This window comes from Bos mutus, chromosome X (assembly GCF_027580195.1).
Source record: "Bos mutus isolate GX-2022 chromosome X, NWIPB_WYAK_1.1, whole genome shotgun sequence".
Classification (NCBI taxonomy): domain Eukaryota; kingdom Metazoa; phylum Chordata; class Mammalia; order Artiodactyla; family Bovidae; genus Bos; species Bos mutus.
Genome location: NC_091646.1, coordinates 114,022,528 through 114,045,954, shown reverse-complemented (window position 1 = coordinate 114,045,954; position 23,427 = coordinate 114,022,528). Strand labels below are relative to the sequence as shown.

The 23,427-nt window shown below is 43.7% G+C and overlaps 1 protein-coding gene across 5 annotated transcripts in view; it reads right to left on the bottom strand.

The window, feature by feature from the left end:
* The window catches only part of GPM6B (glycoprotein M6B), a 161,414-nt gene that overhangs the window by 38,564 nt on the left and 99,423 nt on the right, over positions 1 to 23,427 (bottom strand). For 2 of the 5 annotated variants that reach the window (XM_070365475.1, XM_005889582.3), the window contains exon 1: positions 7,544 to 7,992. The exons of 1 other annotated variant lie outside the window; for it this stretch is intronic. In XM_070365475.1, the coding sequence (XP_070221576.1) occupies positions 7,544 to 7,604 (61 nt within the window). In that variant the 5' untranslated portion in view covers positions 7,605 to 7,992. Of the gene's footprint in view, positions 1 to 7,543; positions 8,000 to 23,427 lie in introns of those variants that run through there. 2 more of the 5 variants (XM_005889581.3, XM_014476328.2) reach the window with 2 other exon arrangements.

The window sequence follows — 23,427 nt, the reverse complement described above, 5'->3', positions numbered from 1 at the left end:
GCAAACCATCACATGGTAAGGTAAAAGAGCAAATGCCCCGAGCAAATCCACTGAACACCTCCCCAGCCATTATGAAACCCGACTCTGCTCTCCACAGTCTCTGAAAACTCTCGTGGTATTTCCACTTGGGAAGTGAAGACCTACGGTTCTAGGTGGTGTTTTAGGGCAAATCTCTTTGGTTTCATGATAAAGTAATGTTTTTTAGAGACATTAAAGAGAGTTAAAGGCATTTGAGAGGGGGGAAAAGGATGTGAGGACAAGATCAGAACTGCACAATGAAAGTATTTTTACTGCCGCTGGTTCTGTTGTTAAATGGAGATGTGTGCTACAACGTGCTGGGCACCACACAAAGCATGTTACACCTGTTCCCTCAGGAAGTTTTTTTTAATGCAAAGTGTTAAAGTTTTTTTTAAAAAACTATGTGTAACACAGGCAAAACTATTTAAGTCAATACATTTTTAAGGAATGTCACATGTTCTGATTCTGCCAATCACTTTAGTCTTTCCAAAGTTTGAGTCCTAAGTTTCAAGACAGTCCTTCCAAAAAGAATTTTTGCTCAGTCCATGGTTGTTATGCCAGTCAGTCCACAATTTCTTTAGTTGGGCTTCTTTGATCTCCAATAGAATATTGGACACACTTCAAAGTTTCCCACCTGGAATCACAGGGATCTGATTTCCTCAAGCAATTTATTTCAGGACCCTGTTTAGGGTCAGAGGAGATGGATCTGCCTTAGCTGTGAATTTTAGATGGCCTCTACACATGCATTAGGTTTAAATCAGATACCTTCCTAAGCAATCACAGCTTAGAACATTTGGGATATGCCGGTACATAAGATTAAAAACAGTCTCACTGTTACCATGACCTCAATCATTTGAGATCAAGGTATTTGTCACAACCATCCTATGAAGGAGGTACTCTTATTACTCTAGCTTTACAAATGAAGAACCTAGGGGCAACTGAGAGTTAAGTCATTTGCCCATGACCACACAGCTGGAGGGGAGGAGCCTGTGCGTAAATGTGGGTGATATGACTCCAGAGGGCAGGTTATCCAACTGTGGCCTGTGCTGTCACTGTCTCTACTCTTTTACTGAGGTCTGTCTGGAGGTAAACTGTGCTTCTGTGCATCAAGACGTGTTTCAGATCCCAAGCTCCTGATGCTATTTCAGGGTTCTTAAAAGTTCTGAACTCTCAGTCTTTCCTGCATTTAGAGTTTTGGTTTACTCTTCAGGGGAGTTTCTCTCACACCATGGGTTGTGCTATATTCTCCAAAAGCAGGGCAACCCACTGGGGCCAATGGAAAGAACCAGGAGACCAAGTCATACTCCTGGTTAAAGTGGCTATAAGCCCTCTGTAACTCGATCACTTCTATCTGAAAAGTTTTCACCCTCCTTTCAAAAAATTTATCTCTCCAAGTCCAATACACAGCAGGTGCCCAATCTATGTCTGCCAAATAAATAGTTGGCTGCATGCAAGAGAATATCCTGGGACCTTGTGGATCAAGCAACGGGTCTCCAGGTCCCCACCCTTACCCCGACCCCCAACCACACTAACCTCACCCAAGGCAGGGTAGGCAATTCAGGAAATGTCTGTCAACAGCCCATCCCTTCTCTGCCCTCATCCTCTCATATGGGCACAAGCTACTTGGCAATGACAGTGAAAAACCATGCACTGCCCAACACTAACGTGTTTTCTGAGTAAAGCCTGGTGGCTACGCCCAAGACACTCAGTTCAGCATTCTTCCTCCTCCTGTAGGTGTGGAGACAGGGTCAGTAAGTGCGTGACAAGGCCTCTGGACAACAATTCATCTTTCCATATGGAGGGAAAGAAAACCCTCTATTTTGTATCTCTGAGCCAAACTTAAAGACAGTAAGCATCAAATTATAAAATTTTAAAGAACATAGGATATGTTTTGTTTAAAAGAACAGGGGCCCAAAATCTAAAAGGGAGTCACGTGATCATGAGGGGACACCTCAGCTTGGGGAGTGTTTTAAAATGGCATCCTTTCTGGACTGCCAACTGCCAAGAAGTGGGGAAAACGTTCAGATGCAGGAAGATTTCAGCTTCTGCTCTTCAGTGGGAAGACTGCAAATGCTCCCCTTAGAGAGTAGGAGGGAGACATGGGCAGGAGACCTCTGGATATTCTCGAGGAAGCACAGAATACTATGACATCTCAGAAATGGTCTTGGTCAAGAAGTTTGATTGCGTTTTTCCATAAGAGGGAACCGAAAAATCCCAATGAACTTCTTGGCCAACTGCATACTATTTATGGTTGAGGCTGAGGTGCAACAGAGAACTGAGTGGTCATCGCCAAAGATGGGCACGACACAAACGATGGGGGGGTTGACGAAAGAAAATAAAAATAATGCTGTGGACACTTTCCCCCCATTGATTCAGATGCTGTGATTTAGGGATGAGGCTATATAACTAAACTGCAGGCTGGTGTGCTTTCTGCCATCTAGGAAATTATCACTGGAAGCAACTAAATAACAAAGATTAAGCTTCCTAAATAAAAATAAATAAATAAACCATACTCAGTGGGCCAGGTCTCTGAAAGCTATGTCTGTCATCCTCCATTCTCAAGCAGAGTTTAAAATATTAAAGGACGCTATAACAACACTACAGGATATAGTAGGGGTCAGCCAGTGATGGCCACCTAGTTTTGCAAATGAAGTTTTACTGCAACACAGCCACACCTATGCGCTTATCCACTATCTGTGGCTGTTTCACACTACCTGGAAGCGTTGAGTAGTTACAACACTACTTGGCCCACTGGGCCTAAATATTTACTCTCGGGCCCATTACAGATCAAGTGCACTGATCCCTGATCTCAAAGACAGTCAGTCAGGCGTGAAATACAAAAAAAAAAAAAAAAATGCAATTCATCAAATGAGTCTACAAAATAGGAAAATATTTTATTTTCTCTATTATACTTTCTCTGGGCTGGCCAAGGATCAAAATTCTCCTCTTGGACATCATCCTCTGAGATTTAATCTGCCACCAATCAGCAAGAGTACTGTAAAAAGCAAGATTATACTCTACAGAATGGTTCCTATGATGAGTTGGCACCTTCTGCTCCTATGACATGAGCTGACAGGGCAGAAGAAGGGTGATGCTTCCGAGATGAGCATTATTAAATGAATAAAGAAATGAACCAAAGAATGCACAACCAGGTACATTTGTGAAGGTGGGAGTCTGGCTTCCCTCTCTTAAAAGCCACCTTCCTCCACCCCACAGCCATCCTTATTCCTGGCCAACCATCTCACATGGATGGACACTGGGTCTCAAGGAGAAACAAGCAAGGGAGTATCTCAGAACACGCCAATTTATCACCAGTCCCAGTGAGGGGAAACTTATGTCATGGGGACACTGGTTACGTCATGTGTTCTCAGATACAGCGAAGCTAATAAGTCATGTTATGAAGACTGTTTACATTGGCATGTACTCCCAAATAACAGGGAGAGACGATGTTTTTTAACATTACAATCGGAATTCAGGATTTCCGCTCACTTCCAAGGAAGGTAAATCTCCGTCTCCAGAAAGGAGTCCAAATTCTTTGTCTAATGAATGAGCAAGGCCAAATCTTTGAAAGGAAATGATCGTATCAAAGGAAGAGAGGTACCAACTGGCTTGCTGAGATCTTCTCCACATTTAAATTTTCTAAAAAAAATAAAAGCAAGCTGTATCATACCTGCCACATATGTCCAGCACCATCTGGCCGGCCCTGCTTTTCTCTAGTCTCATCCCCAGATACACTCTCTTCAAATGTCCTCCTTGGAAGATGCTTATAGGAAAAAACTGCATCTACAACTTTCTCCGTATCATATGTACGTAATCAAGTCAGAAAATGTCAATAAAAATCTCAACATCAAATAACTCCCAGATCACCAGGATGAGTGTAATGTGCTAAATGTGTCCCTCTGGGTTTTTAGCCTACAGGTCAGATATTCTAGAGAAGTGCTTTCCTTCCTAAACAAAAACAATACAAATAAATTTTTTTTTGGCCAGAAGTGCACGTCTTTCACTCAATTTTTTTAAAAAAATAAAAACCTAAGAAATTATACCTATTTGATTAAAAAGATTTAAATGGATGTGTTCATTTTCTAATTATATCAACCATTCACATTCATTTCTTATGTTGACTATGGCCTGCAATTCATTTTAAATTACACATTATTCCTGGTTTTCTACATTTTTCTTTTTATGTGCTTAGAAATTTAATTTGACACCTGGAGTTCTGAAATGTAGTTGAGCAATGATTCACAGGAGCTTAACTAGCCTGACTACAATTGCTTCAGTAGACTCCAATTTCCTACATGTAATAAAAATAATTTTCCTAACAGATACTTAGGGTTTTTTTCCCATCTAATAGAGCAAGTGATTCCATTGTTTTTTCTGCCCCTAGATTACACCCTCCCAGTGAGTCTAGATGCATTGGTTTTTCACAAATGAATTGACATCAAGTAATACTCCACAGAAATAAATAGAAACCTCACTCTCATCTCTTTATTATCGAGTCTCATGATCTAGTTGCTTTTATTCTGTCTTCATTTCCTCCACTTATTCCATTTCAGTGAATCTGCTTACTGAATCCCCAACACTTTGATTTAATTTAATGCTTCCGATTTAAAAACTGTGATTGGTAATAATTTGGCTTTTTTTGTTTACATCCTTCTGAGAAAACCTCTTGCTTTCTGTAAAAATTCCTGAATAAAGGCTAAATTACTTCTTGTGAATTTTAAGCATCCAGTAGGGTTCCGTGACAAAAGCTAGGAGACTGTTTCAAAACACATACTCTTTTTTTTTTTTTAAGGACTTGGATTATCTTTGTTTACAACAGGAACAAAGTCATTCTGATTGAGTTTAAAGAAACAGCTTTCTTTGTCCTGCTAAAACTCTGAGAAGTGAGACTGTCTGGAAAAGCTGAGATCAGTTTATAATAACTTGTATTCTTAGTAAACATTATTAATAATTATCTAAAGCCATTAATCCACAAGCTACTGGGTTTTAGCCACTGGGCAATAATACTCCAAATTCAGAGATAAGTATCGCCCGTACCACCGACAATGAAAACAACTGGGAAAGGAAGAATAGAGGGGGAAAAATACATGTGCATAAAACGCTCTGTGGGAAGTGACAAAATGTAGAGGATTCAATTTACTAAAATAAATCCTTTGGTGACAGGCTTAAAGGAAACCATCCCATCCCCCCAGATCCACCTGCTCAAGAATTATATAATGCATTCTCTGTGTCAAACTTGTAAATATTCATTTAAGTGAACACTGATTTTATAAATTTAAAATTAAGTCTGAAGGAATCCTGGAGTGGTGAGCATGTCCAAAAATGTTTATCATTTTATGCCTCTGTATGTGCCTTGGACTACGATGGGAGAGCAAACTGGGCACACTACAAAGACACACTCGTGGAAGCTTTGACTCTGCCTGGCTGGCAGATGAACTTGTTCATTTAAACCAAGCTCAGCAGGCAGGCTGCCGTCCAGATCAACACTCGTGGTGGGTTAAGGGCAAGCGTGACCCCTGTTGCTGTGCTCAAAATCCAATCCCGGGCCCATGTTCTTACTCGAGTATAAGCTATACGTGTGACCGTGTCTTGCAGTAACTTGGTACATCTGGACTATTCAACAGCTAGTGTTTATCCATTTTGTTAATTTTTAAAGTTCCTCCAGAAATTATCTTTTGCTTCTAATTTTGTCTCTGGAACCCTCACTAATGAGTTTTCATATACAGACTGCCAGGGATGGAGTAGCAGCTGTAGATTTTTGGTATTAAATAATAAATATTTAATGGATATGAATTAATAGCACTCCAGAAGATAAACAATGGTGAGAACCAGAGTTAGGTAGTAAGGATTCTACATTGGTTTTATGCCCTGTTCTTGCTTCTGTGGAGACCAAAAGTGGTTTCAGCTGCATATTAATACAAAGTGTGTTCTAAGCATCTATTTTGGGGAAAATTGCTACAACTGTGATTGGCTTCTTCACAACAATGCTGTTATTGCGTGATTACATCTCCCAAGCTTTGTCTCTATTTGTCATGGAAATCAATCTTTCAACTTTTATCTCAGTTCCTTAGCTTTACAAATATTCCCGCAAGCTTCTCTTACTGCTATTTGGTCATTCATATAAATGAACAAATGTATACATATAAGAAAAGGCAGGGGGATATGGGGGCTGGCTTTTGCTGTTGTTTGGGGGGGGCAGTAGGTTTGCCGCAGCAATTAAGCTCAACTATCAATTGCAGAAATCTAAATGCTATGTACTTAATTCCACCGAATTATCCATCTAAGAATGGTTCAAAAGGCACATTTTGTTCTCTGCATATTTTATCATACTTTGAAAAGCAATTAATTTAAAAAGTGAAATTGCTCAGTTTAGGGGAGAATGTTATTCAAGGACTGTTCTACCCAAGCATGCTAGCACAGTGAAATTCTCGAAATTGCTGTTTTTGCAGATGCAAAATGGTTGACTATCAGGAATTTCAGACGGATCAACCTACATAGTCTTATGTAAAATGTACCTGTATCTCTATCCGGGAGACTGACTATTGTTTAGTGACTATTAGTGGATGTCAGGGTCAGGAGAAACAACCCTAGCATGGGGAGCTTTTGCTATAAGAGCCACTGCAGGTACCGAACGTGTTCTGGTGCCTTTAGGACAGTAACTTTGGGTGAAGGAGGTAAATTACAATGCAGTGAGATGCTCTTCACCTCACAGGGCCTGAGCTGATTCTGTGAGGTAGTGAACCTAAACCAGTCATTATCTAGGAAAAGAGAGATTAATGTTAGCCTCTATTTTCTGCCATCTTCCTACCGCAAAACACTGACTTCTCGCAAAAGTCAAGATCGGGATGTGTTCTCAGATGCCCTTTGAAGAACAGGACCTGTGTGGATTTTCCTGTTGGAGATCTCCAAGTCAGAAACAGCAAAAGACTAACCTCCCACCCACCCACGCACCCCCCCAAACCGTCTTCCATCAGTACTAGCCCACAGAGCTGATGTTTTCTCTCTCAAGCTCCAACTGTAAATGGTTATTACACATCAGAGTTAGGGTCTGATACACAGAAATAGCAATCGCATTAAATACAAAAATTAGAGCATGTCCAAAATCAGTACAGCATCAGCAGAACCAAAGCGTATTTTGATACGCGTGTCCCTCCCGTTTCCCCTCTGCATTACTAACAGACAATGCATTCCATGTCCCCGGAATATAACTTGCCGAGCCTAGGATCTCAGTTAGGGCTCATTATAGTAATTAAAACAGACAATTTCCCCAACCCAGCTTCCCAAGGTGACAGATTGTGGACCTCCTTCCGTGCAATACCACGTTTGGGAGAAAGATTTGGACGAGTGATGCACTCAAAAGAGGCTGCTCTCTATTCATTTAACACCAGCCTCTAGGAGAAAACCACCCTAAGAGCCAGACCAGGCCATCCGGATAGTTTCAGAGACACAAATCCAGCTGCCCCTTTCTAGCCACTCCCCCCGCAGTGAAAAGCTTTACATGGGCTCTTCTCAGAGCCCAGGGTACCTTTTCTTTCTCGGCTCTGTTCAGTATTCTCCTCCGCTGCAGTTTCCATGGCTGGCTTCATACCATCCACCAAAAATGCTTTGCCCGCTCCCCCGCCCCCGACACCCACGTCTCCCCCTCCTCTTCCTTTTCTTTTGCTCTCCCCTCCGGCTCTTATTTACACCCGGGTGATGGAGAGCTTCGGTTCTTCACTCCAGAAGATTACAGTCCCTTCCAAGATGCAAAAGTCTCCGGCGGCGTCAATTCCCCTCCGCCTACTGGTCCAGAAAGACAGCTGCCAAGGGGCCGGCAGCCATACGTCACGGAGGATCCCGGTTATAACACCGCCACCCCTGCTCGCCGCTGCCCAAGTCCCCGATGCGGCTCCCGGGGGGGGGGCACCCCCCGCGCCCCACAGACCGCGCTGCGCCTCTGGCTCGCCTGCCTACACGCGCGCTCCAGCTCCCTCCTTCCTCCTCGCCAACTGCACCCGACGAATGCTAATTAATTCTCCCAGGAAAGAATAGATTTGTGACATCAGAGCAGGGGCTGTGAGAGAGAAGAGAGCCCCCTCCCACCACGTGACTCGGCGCTCCGCCGGCCCCTGTGTGTTTCTGCAGAAAGCCTCATTTCTTCCCACAAGGGAACTCTCACCTTCCCCTGGGACCCCTGGACACCGCATCAGTTTGTTTTATTTCCTTTACCCTTGACCCTAGACCCTAGGATCCAGGTAAAAGACTTGCCCGGAGTCTCCGTTTTCTTTTTCTTCCTTTAATATGTGTTTTTCCAGAAAAAGACAGAATGCCATATGACATCACTTATATGTGGAATGTAAAAATCAAACAAAAATGATACCAGTTACCATGTACAAAAGGAGACCCATGGACTGACGGAAGAAAGCAAACTTAATGTTACCAAAGGCAAAAGGGGAGGGAAGGGGTAAATTAGGAGTTTGAGATTATACACACTACCATGTATGAAATAGATAAACAACAAGGCCTTACTTGCTAGCACATGGAACTATACTCAATATCTTTTAAGTATCTACAATGGAAAGGAATCAGAAAAAGGACAGATATGCATATATGAATATCTTCTGAATCTCTGTCCTATACACCTGAAACTATTAACAACACTGTAAATCAACCACACTTCCAATTTTCTAAAATGTGTCTTTCACACAACCTCTAGCAAGCTAGCTAGATTGACCTGAACATATCAAAGAGGGGAGAAAAAGGACAGAAGAAGGAGGAGGGCCTAAACACCGATTTAACAACAGCAGTATAGCAATTCAGCCCCAGAACCCTTTTCCTTATCTATAGCTAACATATGAGATAGTAAGAGAAACTTCAGCTGAAACCTATTTCATAAAAAAGTATCCATCTTTATTTTAAAAGGAACATAATATGCTACAAGTATATCTAGCTGACAGTTTGCTGACTCCTTGGTTAAAAAATCAAACTAGAGTGGTTTTTCTTCTTGATCTGGTTATTTCTGTATGGAGCCTTAGTCCTTAGAATCCCACATTTGGAGTCAAAAGGCTGTTTTCAAGAACGTTCTAATTGTTCAGCAGAAAGGCTATTTTAAAAACAATGATTGTGACTACTGCTCTCACAAGTCTCCTTGCATCCTCAGATACTATTGAACCAATGTTCTCAACCCATCTAAGCATATATATCAGAGTTATAAGCTATATGGTTCCAAACATCACTAATTTCTCCACCATTTTTAAACATTTGTTTGACCTGCTCACCTTCACTGCTCCTATTCAAAAGATTTAGAGAAATTCAGTGTAACACCCTCAAGGTCCATCCATGGACGCTAAGTGAAGTGAGTCAGACTGAGAAAGACAGATACTGTACCATCTGATTTCTCTTATACGTGGAATCCAACAAACAAACCAAACCAAATGAGCAAAATCCAGACTCATAGAGACAAGACTGGTGGCTTCCAGAGGGGAGAGGGTTTGGGGAGGAGGGAGAAACGGGTGAAGGAGATTAGGATGTAAACATTTTCAGTTATAATAATGAGTGACTTGTGGGGATGTAATGTACAGTATGGGAAATACAGTCAATAATATTGTATTAACTTTGTAAGGTGACAGACAGCAACTAGACATATCATGGTGAGCATTTTGCCATGTATGCAAACACTGAATCACTATGCTGTATACCTAAAATTAACATAATATTGTATGTCAGTTGTACCTCAATTAAAAAAAAATTCTAGAAACTTGAGTTAAATACATTCATGACCACTGATAAGTACAGGGTGATGGGTTTCCTGATTCAGACAGTCTGCTAGTTGTTTGGGGGTGAACACATCTCAGAAGCAGACATAAAGACAAGGAGGAGGCCACCATCTCCTAAAAAGGCCTCTCCCAAGTTTTGAAGGTCTGTTGCTCTGTTTGTTGAAAACAAAAAAAGGTATAAGATCCTGAATTAAAATCTTCTAACAACCTGAGCTTTTAATGCATTCATGTGAGATAATCCCTGAAGACTTCTACATTCAATGCCTCCGGCCCGGTTGAACCAGAAAAGATTTTAAAAACCAGTTTAGCTTGTTTCAACATTTTTCATTTTGTACATCTCATTTTCCACTTTCAGCCTTGTCTTAGGAGACCATGCCCACAGTCAACTAGCCAGTCCCTTGAATTCCGGCCCCAGACAACTTTATTGTCTCATGGTGGAAGGATTGAGAAGCATGGCAGCCTAAGATTTCAGACTTGCAAAAAGAAACACGGATGTGATGTAACTAACCCACAAAGGAAAACGTGATGATGTGTCCACATAGGATGGTCTGCAAACATTTTTCAAAAATGGCTTAGGTGTATTCAGAGGGGAAGATGCCGAATGTTCTTTCATGACAGGCTTGTTCTCCCTCAGCAGTTCAAGAGAGAATTAATACCCAAACAAAATTCAATTCAGCACAAAAGGGCACAACTGTGATTAGCTACATTATTGGGTTTTATTTAAAAAGTGCAATCACTCAATCAAAAGCAAAATCATTCAATTATAGAAATGGCAGAATAATTTGGGGGGGTTATTACTTAAGAAGAGCATTTGAAAATGTTGGTGGAAGTGGGCAGGCAGAATATAAAAGACATTCTAAATTTAGGGGCCACTCTAGCTCTGTATCAGAGTCACGGAAATCATAACCATTGGACAAAATATTTACAAATTCTCCAGTTGACAGTCTGATCTCTTTTTCACCTTGAAAAACTATAAATAGACTATGCGTTGCTTTTGCCTTGTTCACAACTTTGTCATTTTCTTTTCATGAGAAAATGAGTATGACAATTCTAGAAGTTACCATCGCATCACTTTCTAAGCATCCTCAAATCCTCACTGGTGTTTGTGACAAACCAGAAGAATTTTGTGAATCAGAAGAAACATGACAGGAAAGTTGTTCATAGCCAGAAAGAAAGCGGAGTATACACTGAGAACTTTTCTGAAGTTCACATCCATTTTTGGCCAGAAAAATGGACTATGTAGAATGAACAGGATGCAAAATATCTCCGAGAGCTGAAAATTATTCTGAGCCCCACGTTTTAAAGCATTCTGGTGGAAGGTATGAATATTTCTGAAAGCAAAGCCCAAACAGGAATAACAAGTATTGACATAAACTGGATACAGTAGATTGAACCATACAAGCTTCCTGATATTGACTAAAAGAACAGGAGTTTCTTATGGTTCAACCAGGTACAATGTAGGCTAATGGAATTCAGAGAACCCTTCTAAACCAGGGGAGTCCAATCTGATACAAGCACTATGGTATCCCAACAAAGGAGAGGAGGGCAAGGTGGGGGAAGAGAATGGGGCAAAGCTTCACAGAACAGAGTTGGCTACTGCACTAAGGTTAAAAACCTACAGAGTTGTTGTGTTAGTTGCTCAGTCGTGTCCGACTCTGCGACCCCATGGACTGTAGCCTGCCAGGCTCCTCTGTCCATGGGATTCTCCAGGCAAGACTACTGGAGTGGGTTACCATGCCCTCCTCCAGGGTATCATCCTGACCAAGGGATCAAACCTGGGTCTCCTATATTGCAGGCGGATTCTTTACCATATGAGCCACCAGGGATTCCCAGCCTGCAAGGTAGGTGAGCAAAAGACTAAGAGCAGGGAAGCAGGGGGTGGGGCGGGGGCAGGGATAGATCAGTCCAGGAAATTCTGAAAAGCATACAAAAGGAGAAAGGGTATTTTCAAAGTGTTGGGGAGATGATTTTCTTGACAGAGGGGCCAGAGCATAGGGTGTGGGAGTGGGGAGGGAAATGAGGCAGCTGAACCAGCAGAGTGGGATCCAGGGAGGTTGAACACCTGCTAATCCTGGAGGCAGTGGGTAGGTAGAGATGGAAGGCTTGAGAGCAGATCTAACTCATGAATTCCGAAGGTCGTCCTGTTGGTAATGGGAAAGACAGCATGGCACAGGGCAAACCTAGAGGCTGCCAAACTCATTTGGAGTATCCTGAGGGAGTACAGGTGAGAGAAGGGGCGTGTGAATGAGGGCATGAGGAGGAAGGCAAGGACCCTGATGACGCCTGATTGGATCAGGGGAGTAGAAAAGGAGAAGGTGGGAAGGGAAGTCTGGAGTCTCTAGCTTGGGGGAGTGAAGAGCTGGCAGTGCTGTGAACCAAATGGGGAAACGGAGGAGGAGGCAGAGGTTTGGTATGAGAGCTCAGTCTGTGGTTTCAGGGGTCCCCAGATGGCCTGCGGAAGCTGTCCAGGAGGCAATCGGGAACGTGGCTTTGGTGGACTGGGGGCTCCCAGAGACGAGGATCTAGGCAGCTGTGGTCTAGAGGGACCCTTGGGAATGCACAAAGTCCATCTGTGCTCAAATGTACCTTCACAGGGGACCCTCCCTGACTCTCTTGCCTCAAAGAGGAGCCCTGACAGGCTCAGTCTCTTAACCTTGGTTGTTCACTGTGACTTTAACCACAATCCACCACTGATCTAGCTGTTCACTCATCCATTTATTGCCTCTCTTCCCTTAGAATATAAGCCCTTTATGGACAGACATTTTTGTCTCTTTGTCCTCTGTTGTATCACCGGCTCCTAGAACAGTCCTCAACTGTAGGTCTTCAAAGAACATACTTTAAATGAACAGCAAACAAATGACTAGGGGGAGATTAGAAAGTCCAGCGACACTGAGATTTGAATTTTAAGGAACACTGACTTTTAAATATAAAGGTTAAGGAAACACTTGAAAGGGAGGTCAAAGAGCCCAAGAAGGAAAAAATCAGAAAAGCCAGGGAATAAGGCCAAAGTGGGACGATGGGATGAGAAAAAGGTCCCATGAAGGGCATCAAGCTAACAGTGTCAGACAGAGTTGAATAGTACAGGAGGAGCAAGGAAGAAGCCAAGGGGCAAGCAGAGTGGGCCCTTTGCCACCACACAGCCCGAGAAACTTCCATGAGAAGGGTTTTGGTGGGAAGATGGCAATTCCCAAGTCTGAGCACAACTATAACTCAAGATGCAAGGCTCTTGTGGTCCAGCTGAAATTGTAATCTTGTAATAGGGCTGTGTGCCCAGGTTTATTTCTCTGGGTTCAGTATTCCACTTGTCAAGACCATTTTGATTTTTCTTCTATGATCTATTCCGTTAAGAATGGTCTTTCCAGGCTTACTTTGTCTCTAACCATTCTGGTCACCAATCTGTGTGTGTGGGGGGGGTGGGGAGAGATGGGGGTGGACTTCCCCACACCACCAAGGAATTCTCTGACACCACCAGGGTGACCTACAATTCACCTCAAGTACGACACTCCCAGGACCCAGCACCAGATCCCAGAGGTTAAGGGTTCAGCTCCCCCGACACTGGCTCTCCCCACCCCCCACCCACTTTAGACAACAGTCCGGTGGAATGAAGAAGAGGAAGCAGGGGCAGCCTGCTCTCTGAAGAAACATGAGGGGAGGGTGAGAGAAAGATGTAGGCAGATGAAGGGGGAGAAACACCCTGAGGAAGAGAGTCCCCGAAGGCTGAAAAGAAGATAGGGGGTTGAAAGAGACTTAAGGAGAATCAAGTGAAGGTGGAGAAACAACGGATGGAGGTCACAGGAGAGGCAGAGGAGGATGGAACACTGCTCCCTCTGACGTGGGAGTAAGCAAAGAGGAAGTGGAGGGAATAGTTTCTCTAAGATTGAAGGCATTTCGTCTTAGAAGAGGTGGTAGTGGTGACAGGGAGGTTACAAAGACACCCCCGTAAGGCCCTGAGAAGGGTCCATTTGTTACTTGCTTTTTATAGTTCACATCACAGCCTTAGGAGTGAGGGATCATTGGCCCCTTCTTCTAGGATGTCATCCATAACGATGGGAAGGTATGATGGGATTGGTCTCAGTCAGAAAAACAGTGTGCTCTGAGTGCAGATGGCTTGGGGTCCTGAATGGGGCTGAGACTTCAGGAGATCTGCAACCAGAAGTTGAACGAGAAAGATAAATAATATCCTCACTGGGGTTCTCATCATGCCGGACAGAAACGGACCCCAACACCCTGGAACCACGCTGAAAGCCAAACCATACACAAGGATGAGATGATGAGCTTTTCAACCAGTTTCAATGGAAAAAGGGCAAGTTTCTCCTTTTTCCTGTGTACACAAGGCATACATGAGGAGACAAGGCAGCTGATCCCCTAACAATATGCTTCCTGATTAATTATCACATCCCGTGGGGAGCTGAGTCTCCTCATTAAGAGTGGCGTACCATCAATGGGCTCTCCCTGGGAGGGCCCCCAATTAACTCGTCCGCTAAGCATGGACCAGCCAATATGAACACGGGCAGGTCTCCCAAGCCCTTCTGGTAACTGCTGACCTGCAACTATTGAGATCGCACTTGTGGGATCAATGGAGCCATCCCTTCTCTGCTAGCTAGAGACCCCTGGGGCAAGGATGTCCTCTTACCCAGGGGGAGGTGGTAGCTCAACCTCAAAGCTGGGTGGGTCGGGGGTGCTCTGAGGGGGATTTTTCTCTGCATTATCTGCCAAAATCCCTCCCACACTGCCTCCCCAGCTCTTCCCCTTTTCCCGGAAGGCACAGCTGAAAGCCCCCTCCTCCAGAAAGGCCTCCTGGGTTCAATCTACCCATTTCCTCTTCCTCCCATTCTTCCCTCGAACCATCCCTCTCTCAGTTATAAATGCAGCTGCTCCGAAGGACAGCAATTTCCAATGGAAAGACACATCACCTCCCTTTACCCACCTCCCACACTGGTGGGAAGGAAGCTGGACATTTTCAAATTCAAAATGAAATCTGAAGACATCGAAGCTTCAAAAATTCTCAGCAGAAGAATTTGGCAAATTATGGGGTGAGTCTGTCAGGGTAGGGAAAAAGCTGATGGGAACCCTTTAAACTTGAGAACTCTGGGAGCATGAAGACCTTATTCTTGCCCAGTCATTGTATACACTCCTCTGCAATGATCAGCAAGTCATCATATAAGACTGGAAGCATCAGTTACCAGGGACACTTGGCCAGTTCCCTTTAAAAGCTACAGCGAAAGAGCTGGGTGGATGGGGAACCAAGGTAGCACCGTGTCCAGAAGGCCACCATACCCCCCTTCGCCCAGAGATGTGACACCAGCTCAAAAGGGGTGGAGAGTGGCCAGAACTCAGGGACTGGGAGGTCTCCTCTGTACCAGCATTGCTGCTGGAACTTGAACCCATGCTCCTTCATTCTTGCCTTCATGATGGCATTGGGAGGCGGGCATAATTACCCCCTTGCCTGGACAGAGGAACCCAGATCAAAGGAAGCCAACAGGACTCAGTCAAGGTCACAGAGCTGGTCAGAGGCCACGCTGAGCATTGACTGACTCAGGCCATTGGATGCCAAAGCTGGGAACTCAAGGGTCAGGCAGCCATGATGGTGACTAGGTGACCAGCTGTGTCACCTTGGAGAATCCGGGTCACCGCCCAAGACGCACTCTGGATGCCCACCACTCCTTCAAGGCCAGCTCCACCAGGTACCAACCTTGGTGATGCCATGTGACCTCAGCTTTGTCATCTGTTAAAATGGCCAGTAGAAACCTGCCTTCCTCAGGCTACTGTGAGGGCGATGAAGTCCTGCCCTTAGAGACTCGTACAAAGCGTCCTATAGGGTACTCACGAAAGGCTAGGATTTCTGTCTTCTGGGTTCTCATGCTCACACCACAATCATACAGATCCAAGGAGGATGGAGAGAGAGGAAGAAGGAAGAGATAGTGATTCTGCATCCTTTTAGAACTTTCCCTGTCCACGAGTGTTCCCTTCTGTGCCCATCTTGCCTGAATGAACTTCGAAGGGCACTCTGCATCCCACACCCACCCCAAACCTCCGTGCAGAGGTACAGCTTGGATGAGACCTCTGTGAATAAGCTATAAACAAATCAATGGACCTGGAGATGAACAAGGCAATGGGATTAAAAAGAGATGTGCCTCCAAGGGCACTTGTTAGTACAGTGTCCAAATTGGTTTCTAGAATCTAGAAGATGTTGCTAATACCTCTGTGTGTGTGTGTGTTAGTCTCTCAGTCGTGTCTGACTCTTTGCAACCTCATGGACTGTAGCCCAGCAGACTCCTCTGTTCATGGGATTTCCCAGGCAAGAATACTGGAGTGGGTTGCCATTCCCTTCTCCAGGGGAACTTGCCAATCCAGGATCGAACCTGAGTCTCCTGCATTGCAGGATTCCTTACCATCTGAGCCACCAGGGAAGCCCCAATACCTGGGTACTCAAGACCAAATTAGATTTGCCCCTGATGCTTGTTTTAAAAAAAATCACATAGAGCCCACCGTCAGAAGGGCCTCAAGATTGGTTTCATACACTGATGTTAATGTCTTGAAATTCTTAATAACTTATCTGTGAACTTTTGTTCTGAAAGTGAAATCCGATGGGACAATGGCACATGCATGTGAGCAGGGGAGCCATGGGCTCCTTGCCCCCTATTTGCATACAGCACTCAGTGCCCCATGCACAGAAAGCCAGTGGGCCCACGAGGCAGGGAAAGAGTCAACGACAGGACAAGGTGAGGATGTTCTGTCTACTACTGAGTGCTCACTGGCTCCGTCCCTTACCAGTCATGGCAACTTGGGCAATGCATGCCTGAGCCTCCACTCCCTCATCTATAAGAAGACTGGACAAGATGCTTTGCAAAGCCCGTCCTGGCTCGAAGGTCCACTGAGCTTGAAATGACCGGTATGGCAGCGTGGTTACAAAAAATAAAAGACATCAGGTAAGAGGCTCTGCACACCACCACCACCACCTCCATCACTGTTCCCGTGGACCTAAGTCATCCTCTTCCTGTGCAGGTCATGTTTCACCTGCTCTAAGTGACGTGTCAACACCCTGCGATGGATTCTGCTGGGCTCCTGGAATTCTCTGGAACAAGATGCCAACACCTCTTCCTTTGGAAGTATGTGGTGCAATTCAGTTTCTCTCAGCTTTGCCCTGACTGACCTGGAGCTTCTTGAAGCAGTTCCACTAAACTTATCTTCATAGTGCTGACAGCACAGTTCAGTTCAGTTCAGTCGCTCAGTTGTGTCTGACTCTTTGTGACCCCATGAATCACAGCACACCAGGCCTCCCTGTCCATCACCAACTCCCGGAGTCCACCCAAACCCATGTCCATCGAGTCGGTGATGTCATCCAACCATCTCATCCTCTTTCGTCCCCTTCTCCTCCTGACCTCAATCTTTCCCAGCATCAGGGTCTTTTCCAGTGAGTTGATTCTTTGCATCAGGTGGCCAAAGTATTGGAGTTTCAGCTTCAACATCAGTCCTTCCAATGAACACCCAGGACTGATCTCCTTCAGAATGGACTGGTTGGATCTCCTTGCAGTCCAAAGGACTCTCGAGAGTCTTCTAACACCACAGTTCAAAAGTATCAATTCTTCAGTGCTCAGCTTTCTTCACAGTCCAACTCTCACATTCATACATGACTACTGGAAAAACCATAGCCTTGACTAGACGAACCTTTGTTGGCAAAGTAATGTCTCTGCTTTTTAATATGCTGTCTAGGTTGGTCATAACTTTTTTTCCAAGGAGTGTCTTTTAATTTCATGGCTGCAATCACCATCTGCAGTGATTTTGGAGCCCATAAAAATAAAGTCAGCCACTGTTTCCACTGTTTCCCCATTTATTTGCCATGAAGTGATGGGACCAGATGCCATGATCTTAGTTTTCTGAATGTTGAGCTTTAAGCCAACTTAAAGAGGAGAGTGAAAAAGCTGACAGAACAAAGACAATGAAAACCAATAGAACCATTACAAAACTTTTTCATAATGAAAATTTTAGACCCTGTTAGCCACTTGGAAATATGTTTTTTAATCAAAATGAATAAAACATGGTGCTTTCCAATAGAATATACCAACACCGAAGGTCACGTTCTAATGTTTGGGGGTTTTCCACACAGAAATCTGGTAGAAGAAAAGTTTTAATTGAGGTTTGATTAAGATCTCTTCGTGGGTCAGGGATTTTAAATTTTGGTACAAATGAAGTATACAGTTGCTTACTTTTGACAATTAAAAATTAGGCTACTGAGAGGCTAAGATGGAATGACTACAGTATTTGTTGGCCCATGAGCTCCCAGTGTGGACTGAGGTGGACTGGCTGAGCATGTGGCTGTCATCTGCTCCTACTGTCAATGTGACCTTCCTGAAACCAGCGACTCAGGTGAAGGATAATGCGCAGTGTGGACAGGCAGTCTCACACCGAGTGATTCTGATAAACAACCAAAGTCTAGAAACCACTGATTTACAGGAGAGCATGATTATCTAACATGTAGCTTGACAGAACATTTGCACGTTACCAACACTTAGCCTGACAGAGGACATGACATCTCCTTTGGGCCGTTAGAATGCCTATTCCTGCTAGTTCAGGGAAACACCCAGGATTCATTGATACATAATTCAAGTGTCCTCAGATGAAAGTCCACAGAAAAATCAGTCCCTTGGTGGATCAGCAGATGGGTGGTCCAGGACTGGTATAAAATATAAATTGCACAAAACTTTGAGCTGTGTCATTTAGTCAACTGCTGTTAAGAACCTACACTAAAAGAGAACCCAAACCACATACTTCAAAATATACCACATTTATTCAAATGCAATCTTTTATTCACTTTTGCCTCTTCTGTTTCTTTTCTGGGATGGAAATGAGGAGAAGTAGGATGAAGTCATTTAAGGCCCTGTACTGCACTAAAATAATCTGTGGGCTTTTTGCTTTTGCAGGTGGCTCAATCCCTGGGCAGGAAGATCCCCCGGAGGAAGAAATGGCAACCCACTCTCGTATTCTTGCCTGGAGAATCCCATGGACAGAGGACCCTGGCAGGCTGCAGTCCATGGGGTCGCAAAGAGTTGGACATGACTGAGCAACTAACACTTTCACTTTGCCTTTGCAAGTTAGAAACCACTGGGATGACTTGAAATAGCCGTCCCTGCCAGGTCAGACATAAAATATTCTAGAGCACTGACAAGGTGGCCAACACAGATTACATCTTAGCCATCGCACTGAAATCTATCAAACTATTTGATGTCATGAATTACTTCTGATGCAATTACTTCTTATTGGGAAGTCTAAAAGATTCAGAGCATCTCAGAGGCAAAGGGAAAATGTGAGGAACAACCTCTCTGTATGGGTCCTGAAAGGTGGTGATTGCATAGCAGCTACAGAAAATCACTGTGAAACCAGAGAAATGCTGAAAATTGAGACAAAAATTGTCCTAAATTTCGAAAGCAGACAGAACAGGGTTCTCTCTGATCACTGGAAAAACTTGAGATTCTTCAACAGATGACTCAGGAATATTCCTAACAGGAAACTGGAATGTCCAGAAGGCAGCCCAGGTTTCCTGAGGCGCAAGTGATACAAAACTAACCTATGCTCTTTTGTAATTTGAATATTTAATCTGTGGATTTGACATGTTTAAATGCCAGTCACTGAGGAAAAAGCCTGCCGTCTCCCATGAACATCCTGTGAATCAATTTTAGTCAAACTCTATTCTTACATCTTCAACGTTATTCATTCACCAATCAGCATTGCAGTCACCAAGACAGCGCCAGCTGGAGTCACGGACTGGTTTCCCAGAGCCTGTTACCTCTGTTTCCTTCCAAGCTGACACCCAGCACTTCTGAAAAGTTTGTGGCTACTGCTGAGCTTTGCCCAGCAGACGACAAGCACCAACTGGCAGAATTCACCTCTTCAGGTGGGTCGGGCAGTTAGTGTTTATTCTAAACGGAGGCTTCACTATTTTTACACCAATGGCGTTCTGTATTGCTAAAAGGAATCTTTGTTTTTAAAGAGAGAATGACTAAGGCAGGTGACTGTCATCATCTACTCTGACCTCACAAGCCATTTGATCAAACCCTTCCTGGGTTTTGGGGGAAAAGATGGTGGAAGGCTGGCAACACGCCAGCGCATTTCAACATGGTGCAGTGTGCTCGTCCTGCACGTGTAATCAACAACATTTCAGGTCACTTAATCATACACTCAAGCGGAATTAGAATGGGCTAATGTGCTTTCAAAGTGGTTACTGAATGATGGATGTCAATTCACAGAGGAAGGTTTCCAGGACTGTACCACTGGACTCTGTCCTTGGTCTGGGGCAGTGGACATGACAATGTCACTTTACCACCGAGGCCACTTAAGTGGAGGCCCAGGAGTCAAACAACGAAACTACAATGAGAAGAGATGTGTTTGACCCTCGCCTGATTTTCTGGCCCTGCTCAAAATACACATTCCATTCACACAGAATTCTAAGCAGGAGGAAAATTTTAAAACCATCACTCGCTTTTCCAGTGTGTAATCAGGAAAGACTGGACTAAAGACTCAGGTCTCTTGACTCTTAGCCAAACACGCTCTTGTTTTTGAGAGATGGGTAGTCATCAAAGTAAATATTCTGTTAGGCCCAGGCCCAAATGCCAGATCTGCAACGTGCACATTGGATGGAGGTAATTCCTAAAATATACATCACATCTTTACAAAAACACGTTTGTGTATTTTACAAAACACCTCTTAAGAGTAAATCATATTGGGCCAAGACAGAGTATAAGGGAGGAGACAACATAAATCTTTGCAAATACATGCTTCTTAATGTCAATTTATCTTTTTAATGAAAAGCCACTGATAAACCATGCCATTGGGTTAAGTATCTAACGCATGCTGTAGGCTTTGCACAAGAGCTCGGAGCACTCAATAAGAAGTAGCTGTTATGATGAATAGGCAATTTATGCTTTCACACAACGGCAATAAAACTCCAGGATGGTGTTTGTCAAGCAGCCCAGCCCAAGTGTAATGGATGGATAATGGTCATCCCTTCCACCCACTCCCAGGGGGCCAGCCTAGGATTCTGGGTAATTACCCACTCCCACAGATGTTCAAGCTGGTTTTAGAAAAGGCAGAGGAACCAGAGATCAAATTGCCAACATCCGCTGGGTCATCAAAACAGCAAGAGAGTTCCAGAAAAACATCTATTTCTGCTTTATTGACTATGCCAAAGCCTTTGACTGTGTGGATCACAATAAACTGTGGAAAATTCTGAAAGAGATGGGAATACCAGACCACCTGACCTGCCTCTTGAGAAATCTGTATGCAGGTCAGGAAGCAACAGTTAGAACTGGACATGGAACAACAGACTGGTTCCAAATATGAAAAGGAGCATGTCAAGGCTGTATATTGTCACCCTGCTTATTTAACTTATATGTAGAGTACATCATGAGAAACGCTGGGCTGGACGAAGCACAAGCTGGAATCAAGACTGCCGGGAGAAATATCAATAACCTCAGATATGCAGATGATACCACCCTTATGACAGAAAGTGAAGAGGAACTAAAAAGCCTTTTGATGAAAGTGAAAGAGGAGAGTGAAAAAGTTGGCTTAAAGCTCAACATTCAGAAAACTAAGATCATGGCATCTTGTCCCATCACTTCATGGCAAATAGATGGATAAACAGTGGAAACAGTGTCAGACTTTACTTTGGGGGGCTCCAAAATCACTGCAGATGGTGATTGCAGCCATGAAATTAAAAGAAGCTGACTCCATGGAAGGAAGTTATGACCAACCCAGATAGCATATTGAAAAGCAGAGACATTACTTTGCCAACAAAGGTTCGTCTAGTCAAGGCTATGGTTTTTCCTGTGGTCATGTATGGATGTGAGAGTTGGACTGTGAAGAAGGCTGAGCGCCGAAGAATTGATGCTTTTGAACTGTGGTGTTGGAGAAGACTCTTGAGAGTCCCTTGGACTGCAAGGAGATCCAACCAGTCCATCCTAAAGGAGATCAGTCCTGGGTGTTCATTGGAAGGACTGATGTTGAAGCTGAAACTCCAATACTTTGGCCACCTCATGCAAAGAGTTGACTCATTGGAAAAGACCCTGATGCTGGGAGGGATTAGGGGCAGGAGGAGAAGGGGATGACAGAGGGTGAGATGGCTGGATGGCATCACTGACTCGATGGACATGAGTTTGGGTGAACTCCGGGAGTTGGTAATGGACAACGAGGCCTGGCGTGCTGTGATTCATGGGGTTGCAAAGAGTCAGACACGACTGAGCGACTGAACTGAACCAAACTGAACTGAATCTGAGATCCCAGTTAGGAAAGGAGATCAAAGTACAAGGGAGTGATGGCAGTATATGACAAGAAAAGACGATACATTTATAAAAAGAATAAGGCAATCAGTGCACATCACCATGCTTGATCATTAGTAACAAATTAGAACTTTTCACCAATAATTGGAGCACATGAGTGTGACGTGTTCCCCAGCTGAGAATTTTCAGATGCTTCAAGGGAATATGAAATGCCTTTAAAGCACCTAAAATGAGCAAGCATTAAAAAGAATCCAAGCTCTTGTTGGTGTTAAACTGCCAAAGGAGAAACTCCCACCAATGTTTGCAATAACAGAAAAATAAGCACATTCTTGATTTGGGCAAATTCTATAAATCCCCAAAGGAAATATAAGTTTGCAGCATTTTTTAAAAGTGTCCGATCCCAGGGGTTGCTATCTACAAGATAAATTGAACATGGCACTGTGAAAGTCACATGTATTTAGAAAATTTAAACATTTTTGGTTCTAAGTGGCCATCCTAATAATTAGCTTGCTTAAAATGTCAAAAATCTTACTTGAGGGATTGGCTGTGTGACTTTTTCTTCTGTTTTGTCAGTTTCAAGGCTAAAAGTGACAGGTAATTTGTTATGTTCATGCCAAAGAGTTGATCAGTCAATGTTAATTATCCAGTGTATTTACTCCTTTTAAAAAAGAAATTTGATTATTTTTCACTAATTACTGCTAACTCCAGTAGAAGTATGTAAAGGAAATGAGATATAGATTTCAAAGTCATTAACCCGATGTTTATTTTCATATATTCGGTGGGGGCAAAGACAGGAAAAGTCTGTGAAAGTGCTGCATTCAACATGCCAGCAAATTCGGAAAACTCAGCAGTGGCCACAGGACTGGAAAAGGTCAGTTTTCATTCCAATCCCAAAGAAAGGCAATGCCAAAGAATGCTCAGACTACTGCACAATTACATTCATCTCACATGCTAGTATAGGAATGCTCAAAATTCTCCAAGCCAGGCTTCAGCAATACGTGAACCGTGAACTTCCAGATGTTCAAGCTAGTTTTAGAAAAGGCAGAGGAACCAGAGATCAAATTGCCAACATCTGCTGGATCATCAAAAAAGCAAGACAGTTCCACAAAAACATCTATTTCTGCTTTATTGACTATGCCAAAGCCTTTGACTGTGTGGATCACAATAAACTGTGGAAAATTCTGAAAGAGATGGGAATACCAGACCACCTGACCTGCCTCTTGAGAAATCTGTATGCAGGTCAGGAAGCAACAGTTAGAACTGGCCATGGAACAACAGACTGGTTCCAAATAGGAAAAGGAGTATGTCAAGGCTGTATATTGTCACCCTGCTTATTTAACTAATATGTAGAGTACATCATGAGGAACGCTGGGCTGGAAGAA